The sequence below is a fragment of the Trichomycterus rosablanca genome, chromosome 8 (genome assembly GCF_030014385.1).
Source record: "Trichomycterus rosablanca isolate fTriRos1 chromosome 8, fTriRos1.hap1, whole genome shotgun sequence".
Taxonomy (NCBI): Eukaryota; Metazoa; Chordata; class Actinopteri; order Siluriformes; family Trichomycteridae; genus Trichomycterus; species Trichomycterus rosablanca.
In genome coordinates, this window is record NC_085995.1 from 879,784 (window position 1) to 893,302 (window position 13,519).

General features: G+C 44.7%; 1 protein-coding gene across 5 annotated transcripts in view; it reads left to right on the forward strand.

The window, feature by feature from the left end:
- Positions 1-4,729: 4,729 nt before the first annotated feature.
- akap13 (A-kinase anchoring protein 13) overlaps positions 4,730-13,519 on the forward strand; it is a 73,434-nt gene continuing 64,644 nt past the window's right edge. For 4 of the 5 annotated variants that reach the window (XM_063000248.1, XM_063000249.1, XM_063000250.1 and 1 more), the window contains exon 1: positions 11,079-11,154. In XM_063000248.1, coding sequence (XP_062856318.1) covers positions 11,088-11,154 — 67 coding nt within the window. In that variant the 5' untranslated portion in view covers positions 11,079-11,087. Of the gene's footprint in view, positions 4,994-11,078; positions 11,155-13,519 lie in introns of those variants that run through there. The other variant, XM_063000251.1, reaches the window with a different exon arrangement.

The window sequence follows — 13,519 nt, forward strand, 5'->3', positions numbered from 1 at the left end:
CAAACTCCAGATCTTTCTCAGCCGGATCGACACGCTGTACCACGTCGTCCAGAATCCATCCAGGGAACCGGTTACGTCCGGACGGGACTGACGTGCAGGGCAGAGGGACGGTCCAGAGCGGAATCACGGTCAGGAACACGACTGAGACACACACCAGTTACATTTATATTTATATGCAAGAACAGTTTAGGGAAGGCCCTCTCCTATGAAAGTCCAACCTGACTGTGCACAAAGCAAGAAACCCCAGTGTCCTGCACAGAGCCCTGACCTCAGCCACACTCAACAGATACGGGATGAACCGGAACATCGACCGAGGCTTTCGAGAATAAACAGGCACAAATTCCCACAGATGTACTACAAAATCTTGTGAAAAGATGACATACATTTACATTTTTGGCATTTAGCAGACGCCTTTATCCAAAGTGACTTACATTACAGATCCAGTATACAGTCTGAGTAATTAAGGGTTAAGGGCCTTGCTCAAGGGCCCAACAGCAGCAACCTGGCAGTGGTGGGGCTTGAACCAGTGACCTTCTGATTACTAGTCCAGTACCTTAACCACTAGGCTACGGCTTGACATAGAGGTGAAGGTTGTGCAGATTAAGACCCCCTGCATTCGACCCCATGGTTTCATTGTGCCCAAACAAGCCGCTGGCACTTCTGGATGTTGTTGATGTCTGGCTTCCACTTTGTGCTTCTGTAGGTGAGGTGAGGAGATGTGTTTACTGACGAGGGTTTTCTGAAGAAGTCCAGACACAGGTCACAGTGCTGGTTTCCAGCCAGATTGGTTCCAGATTCTCTGAATGAACTGGTTAATAATATCGTGGACTGTAGATGGTAAAAGCACAAAATTCTGTGCATTTCTACTATGTGTACATTTAATTTGCTTCTGTCCCAACTATTTCGGAATTGGGTTAGTCCCTGCGTAGATGTTGGATTGCATCTTTTTAGTGGTGTCATGGTACCAATATAATGCGCCACACACACACACACACACACACACACACACACACACTACTGGCAGTAATAAAACTGGCTTATGAGATCACACGAGTACACGCACCTGGCACGCTAAGGAAATGCCAGGTGTATGTGTGTGTGTGTGTGTGTGTGTGTGTGTGTGCAGACTGTAGGACTCTTTGATCAGCAGAATAAAGGATAAACGCTGAACAAACAGTTTAGGTGCCAGGGTCTCGTTTCTGCTTCAGATCGTTTACCGCCGCTGCTCCTCCACATACAGGAACATTAAATCAGCTTCAGTCTCGTAATGAAGAAACGTCTCAATCAGGCTAACGGGCCGCTAACAGGAAGTGAAAGCTGGAGGGAAGCGGCGAACACATACGAACTTGTCCGATGTTATTAGGAGTGATGATTTGCTAGTCGGTTGCACAGATATCTTAGGTGGTTGCTAGGGTGTTGCTATGGTATCTCTGGTGGTTTCTACTCACATTTGCCTATTTGTGCCCATCACAGCTAACAACGTTGGACAATTTTGGGGCTAGCAATCAAGTTCAGGACTAGCAATCGCCAGTTTAAGACCCACTGCTTCCAATTACCTCTGTCGGGCCCCTGAGTAAGGCCCTTAATACACCTCTGGTGGCTTATAGCTTAAATATACACTTGAGAAAGTGAGTGCACCCCTTTTTTTATTTTGCAACCTTAGAAATCACCAAAGATACCATTACAACACACTAGCAACCACCTAGGATATCTAAGCAACCGAAACAGCAACCATATGAACCATTTAACACCCTTACAATCACCTAAAACAGCATAGCAAACGCCTAGCAACACTGTGGCAAGCACATGGGATACCGTACCAAACAAATGCCAACACCCTACCAACTACCTGGGATGCCGTAGCAAACTACCTAGAATTCCTATGATTTAGAAACTTAAATACACCTTAAATACGAGCCACTGAGCAAGACACTGTCAAAACTACACAACAACCTAGCAACCACCTGTAATAACATGAATCAGTGACTGAAGATGAATGAATGAATGAATGTGCTTTGTAGATGGTAGAAATGCCATGCTGCAAGTGTGTGTGTGTGTGTGTGTGTGTATTAATGGGCGCTGCATCTCAGCGGGCACCAGGCAGAAATGCAACAGGGTGCCAGTCAGTTTTGGGTGGGGGGCGGCACACATGCACATGCTTCACCCAATACATTTAGGAGATCTTGGGAGGAAACCAGAGGACCAGGAAAAACCCATCCGGACCGGGGAACTCGGACCGAGTCGAGGATCAAAGCCAGGATCTCTGGAACCACCCTGAGTGGAATGATCTACCAGGATCTACCAGGATCTACCAGGATCTACAGGATCTATAGGAGGAAATGAGTTTTATTACCTGGTGTGTGCAGATCTGCGAGGATCCCTGTTGCTTTGTTTTCGGAAGATCCTGAAAGGTCCTGCTTCAGAAGAGGGATGCAGACGGAGCGAGAGGGTGTGTGGTAAAGCAAGAGAGAGAGAGAGAGAGAGAGAGAGAGAGAGAGAGAGAGAGAGATTGGTTGTAAAAAGAGAGATAGATAGGGAAGGGCGAGAGACACTAGGTTAATGTGGAAAAGTGTGTGAGAGAGAGGGAGTTACTTGATGCAGTCTCTACAAGGTCTGAATGCTAATGAGATGACGGCTTTCCCTCGTACACTAGGATTCTCAAACACTACTGCAGTAACACACACACACACACACACACACACACACAGCAAAAGACAAAAGAACAAAACATGTACGCTATACGGCCAAAAGTGTGTGGACATCACATATCGTCTAATGCTCAGATTTAGTCCCATCTGCCACATCCATCGCTAACAGGTGTATGAGCCTATATAAGGTACATGGTATGCTTTTAACATTGCAGCGACAGTTTGGGGAAGTCCCAAGTCTGAGCACAAAGCAAAGGAACTCTATAACGACAAGGTTTGAGCCCTGGTCTCAACCCAACTCAACACTTGTGGGATGAATTGCAAGCCAGAACTTCTCTTTTCTTCCAACATCAGTGCATCGCTGACTCTACTGACTGAATGGGGGCACAAGTTCCCACAGACACACTCCAAAGTCTTGTAGAAAGGCTTCACAGAAGACCAGATGGTATTAAAGCTACAAAGGAAAGATGGAGTGACACACAGTTGGAAAGGGGCATAAAACAAGCTCATATTCAGGTGTCCACATATTTTTGGACATATAGTGTATTCCCCCAGTATTATTGGTTGGTAATTCTGACTGACCACTGCTGGTGACCTCTGTGCCCACATAATTAGGGCGAGTTTGACTGCACCCTTCATAGACAATGTTTAAGTACATTTATACAGAGCTGGTAGTTTCTAAGCAGCTCAACTATACAAAGAAATACAAAGTACGTGGAACAGTGGTCTCTCCGGCCAAGGACACAAGAAAAATTGACGAGGTGGTCAAATGAGGTGCTCAGGTGGTTGGCTAGTCCACCACTGTTAAGATCTGGGTTAAAATCTGGTCAAGCACATGCACTTTATGTATACAAAGCAGAATGAGTCCTGGTATCGTCACCTGTACAGCTGTGTTAGTAATTCCAGTGCATTTCGGTTCCTGTGTCAGTTGCCTGTTTTTGTTCCTCCTGTGTGTCCCGTTTCATTTTGTTTAGTAATAAAATGTTTAGTAATGAAATCACGTGTCCACGGCGCGAGTGTGATGAGTGTCGGTGTGTTAAAGCTTTATTGAGCATCTGAGGGCAAGAAACGAATTAATAATTCAACAATATCGAGCTGAAGCACTCACACAGCCTGCTGAGAGCAGACGGGGGAGAAAGAGGTCGTGATTATTGTTCCAGAGAATTCTACACATTATTCACAATGAAAAACTGCTTAATTCAATAAAAATATAATAGTAATAATGATAATAATACTAATAACAATATAACAATGATAATCTAATTATAAAAAATAATATAATAATAACAAAAATATAATAATAATAATACTGATAATAATAATATAATAATAATAACAATAATAATACAATAATAATAAAAATATGAAAATAACAATAATAATATAATAAAAATATAATAATAACAATGATAACAATATGATAATAATAAAAATATGATAATATAATAATATAATAATAATATAATAATAACAATAATAATAATAATAATATAATAATAATAAAATAGGATAATAATAATAATAATAACAAAAATATGATAATAATATAATAATAATAATATGATGATTGATAATAATAATAATAATAATAATAATACAAATATAATAATAATAATAATAATAATAATAGAAATCTAATAATAATAATAATAATAATGATAATAATGATAATAATAAAAGTAATAAAAATCTAATAATAATACAAAAATCTAATAATAATAATAATCCTGATAATAATAATAATAGAAATATAATAATATTAATAATACAATGCAAAATAATAATATAATACTTAAATAAAAGATATATAATAATACCCAGTATGACCGATAGAGGCAGTATTATCAGCTGCAGTACCCAGTATGACCGGCAGGGTTCATTATTTTGACTGCAGTACCCAGTATGACCGATAGAGGCAGTATTATCAGCTGCAGTACCCAGTATGACCGGCAGGGTTGGTTATTTTTAGCTGCAGTTCTGGTTGTGACCAGCAGAGGGCGGCGCTGCTGCTGCTGCTGCTGTGCTGTGCTGTGTTGTGTATGGAGGAGCTGTAGAGCAGGAGCGGCTGAGTGCAGCGTGGAGCGGTCCGAACTTTTCTCTCCTTCTCTCCGGTTCTTTCCGCTTTTTGTTGCGTTTCTGCTGTAAAAGTTCGGAGTTTCGGAAGGAGAACAGCTCGAGTCCCGCTGTGTGTGTGTGGAAAACGCGTGTGTGCGGTGTTTTGTATGAGTTTGGAGCAGAAGAAGGGGAACAATGCGGGATTGTGTTGGCTGGAATTGAAGGGAGTGAGGAGTGGAATGGTGGGCTCTCAGAAACACTCCGAACACAAACCAGCTCCAGACCTCCAGGTATGAAGCTTTAATGTCGCGCAGGGCAGCGTTATAACAGCTTTATAACCTCTGTCGTGTCAGTGCGGGTGTTTTCTAACACTTTTTGGGTTTTTTTGCTGATGTGGAATTATGCAAACGCCAGCAAAGCATTGGAGATACTGTATTTGGAGATGTTTGGAGAACTTGGATGAAGCTCAAGTGCTCAGATAGTTTTGAAGTAACTGGAATTACATGCTTTTAGATCTCAGTCTGGTCATGTAGGACCTCCTGTGAACATCTGAGCAGGTAATTTGCAGGTAATGAAGGGTTAATGTTTGTTTACCTGCTCAGGTGTGTTGCAGTTGATACTCTGGAGATCCTTCATACCACCATGAGGAACTTCTGTACATCGTGTTGAGTTTTTTCTACTCTTGCTGCTCCCAAAAATGCTAAATACCCGCAAGTTTGTGGATATGTGGAGTAGTTGTGCTTCGGATCACACCTGAACATGCAGTAGACACCACATACCTTCTCAGGTGTGTCAGCGCTGGTGATCTGGTGATCTTCTGGTCTTTAAAAGTTATTTAGGATCTCTGGTTTGTGCAGGGTTATGAATGATATTTGATGGTATTTGTAATGCTTATTTCAATGTCCCGTAATACAACAGCATGGCTGTGTAATCAGAGGCGTGCTATCAGGTGCTAGACTGACCTGCCTGCAGTCCAGATCTGTCTTTTATTGATGATCTAGTTTCATTTTCAGACTGACCAGATCTTTATGGACCTAATTTTGTCCTCAGGTCTTTCCAAAACTGTCTCAAATATTAGCAATGGGTGTGGCTAAAACCCCTGAACTTATACTAATATTAAAATGAGCGGTCAGATGCAGATTCTAGCTGAACGGTCAGTCGTGGTCAGACGCAGCACCCAGTCGTTGGGCGCTGGGGTGGTCTACGTTCCCACCACGTCGTAGAAGTAGTTTGTAGTCTGAAGAAGTGGTGCTACGGAGGGGCGGACGGTGGTAGGACGTGATGAGATGATTATATTGTGGTGTTTTGGTTCAGACGGTGTTTAGACCAGTATGAAGCTGGTAGTGCACCAGTGGAATGTGTCCCAGTTCAGTGTTTTGAGAGGAACTATGACATCATCAGACGTACACCTGAGCAGGTAGACCTGACTGGAGAATGCTGGCTGACCTGCTCAGGTGTGTTCCAGCTGATGTTCCCACACTGTTGCACTGGTGTGTATGAATAACCACCGTTTGGAGGATGCTGGGAAAATAGTTTATTGTTAAATTCCTATAAAAACCAGTTTAGATTGTTGGCAGCGTCTGATATGGGGTAAAAGTGTGATGTCATAATGTGGCACCTCACCAGGCACCCAAAAAAACGTAACTTGAGGTACTAAACATGGTTCAGGAGCTCCTTTTTGTTCTGGCCGTCTCGTCCACTCGCTCAGTGATGATCATCTTCCTCAGTTTTCTGTTGCACTTCTTAAACGAAGCCGTCAGTGGCTGGTTTCTCTAAGCAGCTGTGAAGTATGGTGGCGGGAGCATCACGATGACCGTACTAGAGAACGTAGTCCAGCCTGTTTGGAAGCTGGGGTCAGACCGCAGGGTCGGCTATAAGATGCCCAAAGTAACATAACTCGAGGTGCTAAACGTGGTTCAGGAGTAGGGATGTCCCGATCACGTTTTTTTGTTCCCGATCCGATACCGAGTCTCAAACCGATACTTGTATTTTCCAGATATTGTCTAGATAAGAACTGGATAATACTGTTCACACAGTGCACACTTCAACTACATTACAGTTATTCACATTAATCCAGTGTACATGTTTAACAACGGAATAGCTCTGCAGTGCTGTAGGAAAAACATTACCTGCATCCAAACTATTAACTTTCTTTTCTTTTTACAAAATAAAAGTAAACAAACGTAGTGCAGCATTGTAGTAGTAACACTAGAACTTTACATTAAAAGAACATAATTCTGTTTAATGCAGTGATACACTAAAAATGAACAGAAATCTCCACTCAGAAGTCGTGTATATAAAAACTTGAATATAAAAAAAACCCAAATAAGTTACTTAACAGCAATACAGTAAAACCTGAATACCAAAATAAAATGGACAGGCTCTTTTGTTATGAAGGAAAGCCAGTTCTTAAAGTGCTTGTATTGTGACAGTGGTTTGATGGACGTTTCTATGCGAAGTGAGTGAGTTTTGACCCTTTGGGGCTTCCATAGTGCATGGACTAGCGTGCTTGACTCTAGCTGTCCGCTATTCGTTACCGTAACAGAAGAAGTGAAATGCTCCCGACAATTAGTGAATATAGCGTGTATTTATTTCTTTATTAAGCGAGTGCATCACTACGACGCTCGGTTACATAACTAAGCCAATCAGAGAGCTCGATACTGAGATGTCGTTCAGTCTTGTAACCCATAAACTCGTAACAGCTGTATGTTATGGTCCTGAAGTTTTCATACTCGGATTAAAAGTTATTGTTTTGTAAACCGGTGTAAAACAAAAGATCGGGATTACGATCGGGTTTAGTAAAGCCGATACCGATCTTTGAGATCGGATCGGGACATCCCTATTCAGGAGCTTTTGTTTCTGTTCTGGCCGTCTCATACACACGCTCAGTGATGATCATCTTCCTCCATGAGATTTTAGGCAGTTTTGTTGTGCCTCTCAAAGCAGCTGTGAAGTGTGGTGGCGGGAGCATCATGATGACAGTACTGGAGAACGTGTTTGGAAGCTTGGATCAGATCGCAGGGTGGGCTGTCAGAGCCAGGGTTCTAACTATCGTGCAGGAGGACGTGAGCGCTGTGGTGTCTGCTGTGGACCCTTCTGTGCCAGTCTAAGTTCCCATGCAACTCCTGTCCATCGTGGAAAGGTCCTCCAGTCGCCATCCGGGGATCAGAACTGGACTTCAGAGCTAGACTTGAGAAGGTCCGACAGTCCAAGTGTGGTTTACCCAGGATGGACTGTAGGACGTTCCAGCTCACGGCATAGGTAGCTGAAGCTGAAGGAACCACAGGACGTTCTCAGACGTTCTCAGACGTTCCTGTGGGTCGGAGCTGGAAGGTGGAGGACGTTGTTGAGAAGGACGTGAAGTTCCTGATCTGATCTGAACATGTGTTTCTGCTGAAACTATTCCAACCATGTAAAGACTGGAATCCAAACTTAACCACAACCCTGTGTGTGTGTGTGTGTGTGTGTGTGTGTGTGTGTGTGTGTGTGTGTGTGTGTGTGTGTGTGTGTGGTTCCATCACACTTCTCGTGTGACTCATTAAGTTAGAAATGTTGTAAACTATCTTGTGAACTTCTGGAGCCTCCAAAACGAGTCTCATCAGAACCTTCTGCTGATTGTACTGTCTACTCTAAACGACCATCACAGCTTCTACTCCTCTGTTTTCTAACTTCAAGGACTTCTAAAAGTCCAGAAGGTTCCAGTTCATCCCGCTGGTGTTCAGTGGTGTTGAGGAGCAGCTCTTTATGGACCAGGCATTTCCAAAACATAGCAATGGGTGTGGCACAGCACCATGACTGGGCGGAGGGGCGGAGGGGCGGAGGGGCAGGGGGGTGGGGTGTGGGTGGTCTTTGAATGGTGCGTAGATCAGTGCGTCTGTGATCTTTAACGTCCTGCTCAAGAACAGCTGCATATCGGCAGTGATTGGGTTTGAACCAGTGACCTTCTGATTACTAGTGCAGTACATAACCACTCTGTAACTGCTGAGCTACTACTGGTCATGGGATTTCTACCTGTGTTCCTGTGTTCCTGCATCCTTGTGTCCCTGTGTCCCTGCGTCCCTGTGCTCCTGTGCTCCTGTGCTCCTGTGTCCCTGTGTTCTTGTATTCTTGTATTCTTGTGTCCCTGTGTCCCTGTGTTCCTGTATTCTTGTGTTCCTGTGTTTCTGTGTCCCTGTGTTTCTGTGTCCCTGTGTTCCTGTGTTCTTGTGCTCTTGTATTCTTGTATTCTTGTGTCCCTGTGTCCCTGTGTCCCTGTGTTCCTGTGTTCCTGTATTCTTGTGTCCCTGCATTCATGTATTCTTTTGCTCCTGTGTTCCTGTGCTCTTGCATTCTTGTGTCCCTGTGGTCCTGTGTTCTCGTGTTACTGTGTTACTGTATTCTTGTGTCCCTGTGTTCCTGTGTCCCTGTATTCTTGTGTACCTGTGTTCTTGTGTCCCTGTGTTTTTGTGTCCCTGTGTTCCTGTATTCTTTTGCTCCTGTGTTCCTGTGCTCTTGCATTCTTGTGTCCCTGTGCTCCTGTGTTCTCGTGTTACTGTGTTACTGTATTCTTGTGTCCCTGTGTTCCTGTATTCTTGTGTTCCTGTGCTCCTGTGTTCCTGTATTATTGTGCTCCTGTGTCCCTGTGCTCCTGTGTCCCTGTGTTCTCGTGTTACTGTGTTACTGTATTCTTGTGTCCCTGTGTTCCTGTGTTCCTGTGCTCCTGTGTTCCTGTATTCTTGTGTCCCTGTGCTCCTGTGTTCTCATGTTACTGTGTTACTGTGTTCGTGTTCCTGTGTTCCTGTGTCCCTGTGCTCCTGTGTTCTTGTGCTCTTGTATTCTTGTGTCCCTGTGTCCCTGTGTTCTCGTGTTACTGTGTTACTGTGTTCCTGTATTCTTGTGTTCCTGTGTCCCTGTATTCTTGTGTCCCTGCATTCATGTATTCTTTTGCTCCTGTGTCCCTGTGTTCCTGTGCTCTTGCATTCTTGTGTCCCTGTGCTCCTGTGTTCTCGTGTTACTGTGTTACTTTATTCTTGTGTCCCTGTGTTCCTGTGTCCCTGTATTCTTGTGTTCCTGTGTTCTTGTGTCCCTGTGTTTTTGTGTCCCTGTGTTCCTGTATTCTTTTTCTCCTGTGGTCCTGTGTTCCTGTGCTCTTGCATTCTTGTGTCCCTGTGCTCCTGTGTTCTCGTGTTACTGTGTTACTGTATTCTTGTGTCCCTGTGTTCCTGTATTCTTGTGTTCCTGTGCTCCTGTGTCCCTGTATTCTTGTGCTCCTGTGTCCGTGTGCTCCTGTATTCTTGTGTCCCTGTGCTCCTGTGTTCTCGTGTTACTGTGTTACTGTATTCTTGTGTCCCTGCGTTCCTGTATTCTTGTGTCCCTGTGCTCCTGTGTTCTCGTGTTGCTGTGTAACTGTGTTACTGTGTTCTTGTGCCCTGTGTTCTTGTGTCACTGTGTTCCTGTATTCTTGTGTCCCTGTGTTACTGTATTCTTGTGTCCCTGTGTTCCTGTGTCCCTGTGTCCCTGTATTCCTGTGTCCCTGTATTCTTGTGTCCCTGTGTTATTGTGTCCCTGTGTTCTTGTGTCCCTGTGGTCCTGTATTCTTGTGTTCCTGTATTCTTGTGTCCCTGTGTTTTTGTATTCTTGTGTCCCTGTGCTCCTGTATTCTTGTGTCCCTGTGTTCCTGTGTTCTTGTGTCCCTGTGGTCCTGTATTCTTGTGTTCCTGTATTCTTGTGTCCCTGTGTTTTTGTATTCTTGTGTCCCTGTGCTCCTGTATTCTTGTGTCCCTGTGTTCCTGTATTCTTGTGTCCCTGTGTCCCTGTGTTCCTGTATTCTTGTGCTCCTGTGCTCCTGTATTTTTGTGTCCCTGTGTTCCTGTATTTTTGTGTCCCTGTATGCTTGTGTTCCTGTGTTACTGTTTCCTGTGCTCCTGTGTTCCTGTATTCTTGTGTTCCTGTGTTCCTGTGTTACTGTTTCCTGTGCTCCTGTGTTCCTGTATTCCTGTGTCCCTGCGTTCCTGTATTCTTGTGTTCCTGTGTCCCTGCGTTCCTGTATTCTTGTGCTCCTGTGTCCCTGTGCTCCTGTGTCCCTGTGTTCTCGTGTTCCTGTGCTCCTGTGTTTTTGTGTCCCTGTGCTCCTGTCTTCCTGTCTTCTTGTGCTCTGGTTGAGGAACACGATGCTCAGGTTTAGCCTTCATGTAGCTCCACACCCGTTCTGGATTCGTTCTGTTTAGAAGATGGAGAGCAGTGAACGTTCTGCCCGTCCTTCCTTGGCACTACGGAACAGTGGAAACTTCTGGAACTGGTTTTTCGGGGTGAGGTTTCTTCTGGAACACGTTCCCTCCCACAATCCTCTCTTCGTTCTGGTCTTTTATGGGATGAAATTCAGAAGAAAGGAGGACGATTCTCTCCATGCTGAGCAGAACCGTGGATAATGATGAAGAACCTGAAGACCAGGTTCATCACTCACATGTTCCTGGTACGTTGCCAGTCCTTCAGTGGACGACTGAGGTTTGGACCTTCACAGGGTTCCAGAGTGTAGATCCTTCAATGTGAGGTCGGTCTCGCTCATGGAGAGTCACGCGCTGATCTCCACGTTCCTCCACTACTCTGCCTACTAACCAGGGTCCTTACACGGTGTCGGAGACCCCGCCCACTTTTTAGTCCTGTCTTTTCTCACCCAGCAGACTAGCGGCCGATTTTGTCTGCCGTACTGGGGGGGAGGGCGCCCAGCCGACCGGAGGCAGAACCCCAATGATGGTGCGCCACCTGGGCACCCGTGTTCCCATCAGTTGTTGATATGGCAGGAATGTTTAAGCAAGAACCCCCCCCCCCCCCCCAGTAGATTCAACCCCTCCCAACCCCTCCCCCCAGTAGATTCAACCCCTCCCAACCCCTCCCCCCAGTAGATTCAACCCCTCCCCCCCAGTAGATTCAACCCCTCCCAACCCCTCCCCCCCAGTAGATTCGACCCCTCCCCCCCAGTAGATCCAACCCCTCCCCCCAGTAGAGTCGACCCCTCCCCCCCAGTAGATTCAACCCCTCCCAACCCCTCCCCCCAGTAGATTCAACCCCCTCCCCCCCAGTAGATTCAACCCCCTCCCCCCCAGTAGATTCAACCCCCTCCCCCCCAGTAGATTCGACCCCTCCCCAAAATGTTTAATTGTAGACTGGTAACTTTGTTCAGAAGTTTTAATGTTTGTGGTTGAAAACAAATTCTACTTTTTGATGATTGGAACTTTCCGGGTGTGTAATATACTGGGTAGAGGTAGAGTGTGTGTTTGTGTATATATAGTGTGTGTGTGTGTGTGAGTGTGTATATGTGTGTTTGTGTATATAGAGTGTGTGTGTGTGTGTGTGTGTTTGGGGTTCTATAAATTCTACTTTTTGATGATTGGAACTTTCCGGGTGTGTAATATACTGGGTAGAGTGTGTAGTGTGTATATAGTGTGTGTGTGTGTGTGTGTGTATATAGAGTGTGTGTATATAGAGTGTGTGTGTGTATATAGAGTGTGTGTGTGTATATAGAGTGTGTGTGTGTGTATATAGAGTGTGTGTGTATATAGAGTGTGTGTGTGTGTATATAGAGTGTGTGTGTATATAGTGTGTGTGTGTGTATATAGTGTGTGTGTGTATATAGAGTGTGTGTGTGTGTGTATATAGAGTGTGTGTATATAGAGTGTGTGTGTGTGTGTGTATATAGAGTGTGTGTGTGTATATAGTGTGTGTGTGTGTATATAGAGTGTGTGTGAGTATATAGTGTGTGTGTGTGTATATATAGAGTGTGTGTGTATATAGTGTGTGTGTGTGTGTATATATAGAGTGTGTGTGTGTAGTGTGTGTGTGTATAGAGTGTGTGTGTGTATAGTGTGTGTGTGTATAGAGTGTGTGTGTGTGTGTGTGTGTGTGTGTGTGTGTATATAGTGTGTGTGTGTGTGTGTGTGTGTGTTGGGTGTTCTGAGCACTTTTTTCCAGCGTTCCGTCTCCTCGTGTTCTGAACGTAATTCCTCACATTCCTCTGTTTGTTCTCTTTGGCTGCTCACAGATGCTGAAGCTGGAGAGTCTCGTTCTGCTGCATTTAGCACCTCCATCCACCCCCAAATGTTCTCCTGATGTTTGTTCTGCTGCTGTTCTCCTATGGTTCTCCAGTTGTTCTCCTGCTGTTCTCATGTGGTTACCCTGCTGTTCTCTTGTGCTTCTCCTGATGTTTTCCTTGCTGTTCTTATGTGGTTCTCATGTGGATCTCGTAATGTTCTCCTGCTGTTTTCTTGCTCTTCTCTTGTTCTTCTCTTGTTGTTTTCTTGATGTTCTCTTTCTGTTCTCCTAATGTTCTCTTGTGGTTCCTCTTATGTTCTCTTGCTGTTCTCCTGTGGTTCCCATGCTATTCTTTTGCGGTTCTCCTGATGTTCCTCTGCTGTTCTCTTGTAGTTCTCCCGATGTTCTCCTGATGTTCCTCTGCTGTTCTCTTGTAGTTCTCCCGATGTTCTTCTGATGTTCCTCTGCTGTTCTCTTGCTCTCAGAGAGCTGATAGTGTTCGGGTGTGTCGGCTGTGGTGTGGGTGGTGCACTGGGGGGGGGGGGGTATTTGCATGTTGGTTCTGGCTTCACGCTCAGCTGCACAACTCAGATCTTCAGGTTTGAATATTGTGTCCTTTGGTTCTGCTTCTTCTGTTGTGAGGACTGTGGTCTATCATGTTCCTCTGGTCTGCTGGACTGAGTTATGGGAATTCCTGTCCCTCAAGAACATGCCAAACTCCAGCTGTCCTCGGCCAGCCTCTCTAATAGACGTTAAACGTAATCGGGGGTGCGCAAACTTTCTCACAATGCCACATTTGCATCCTACGA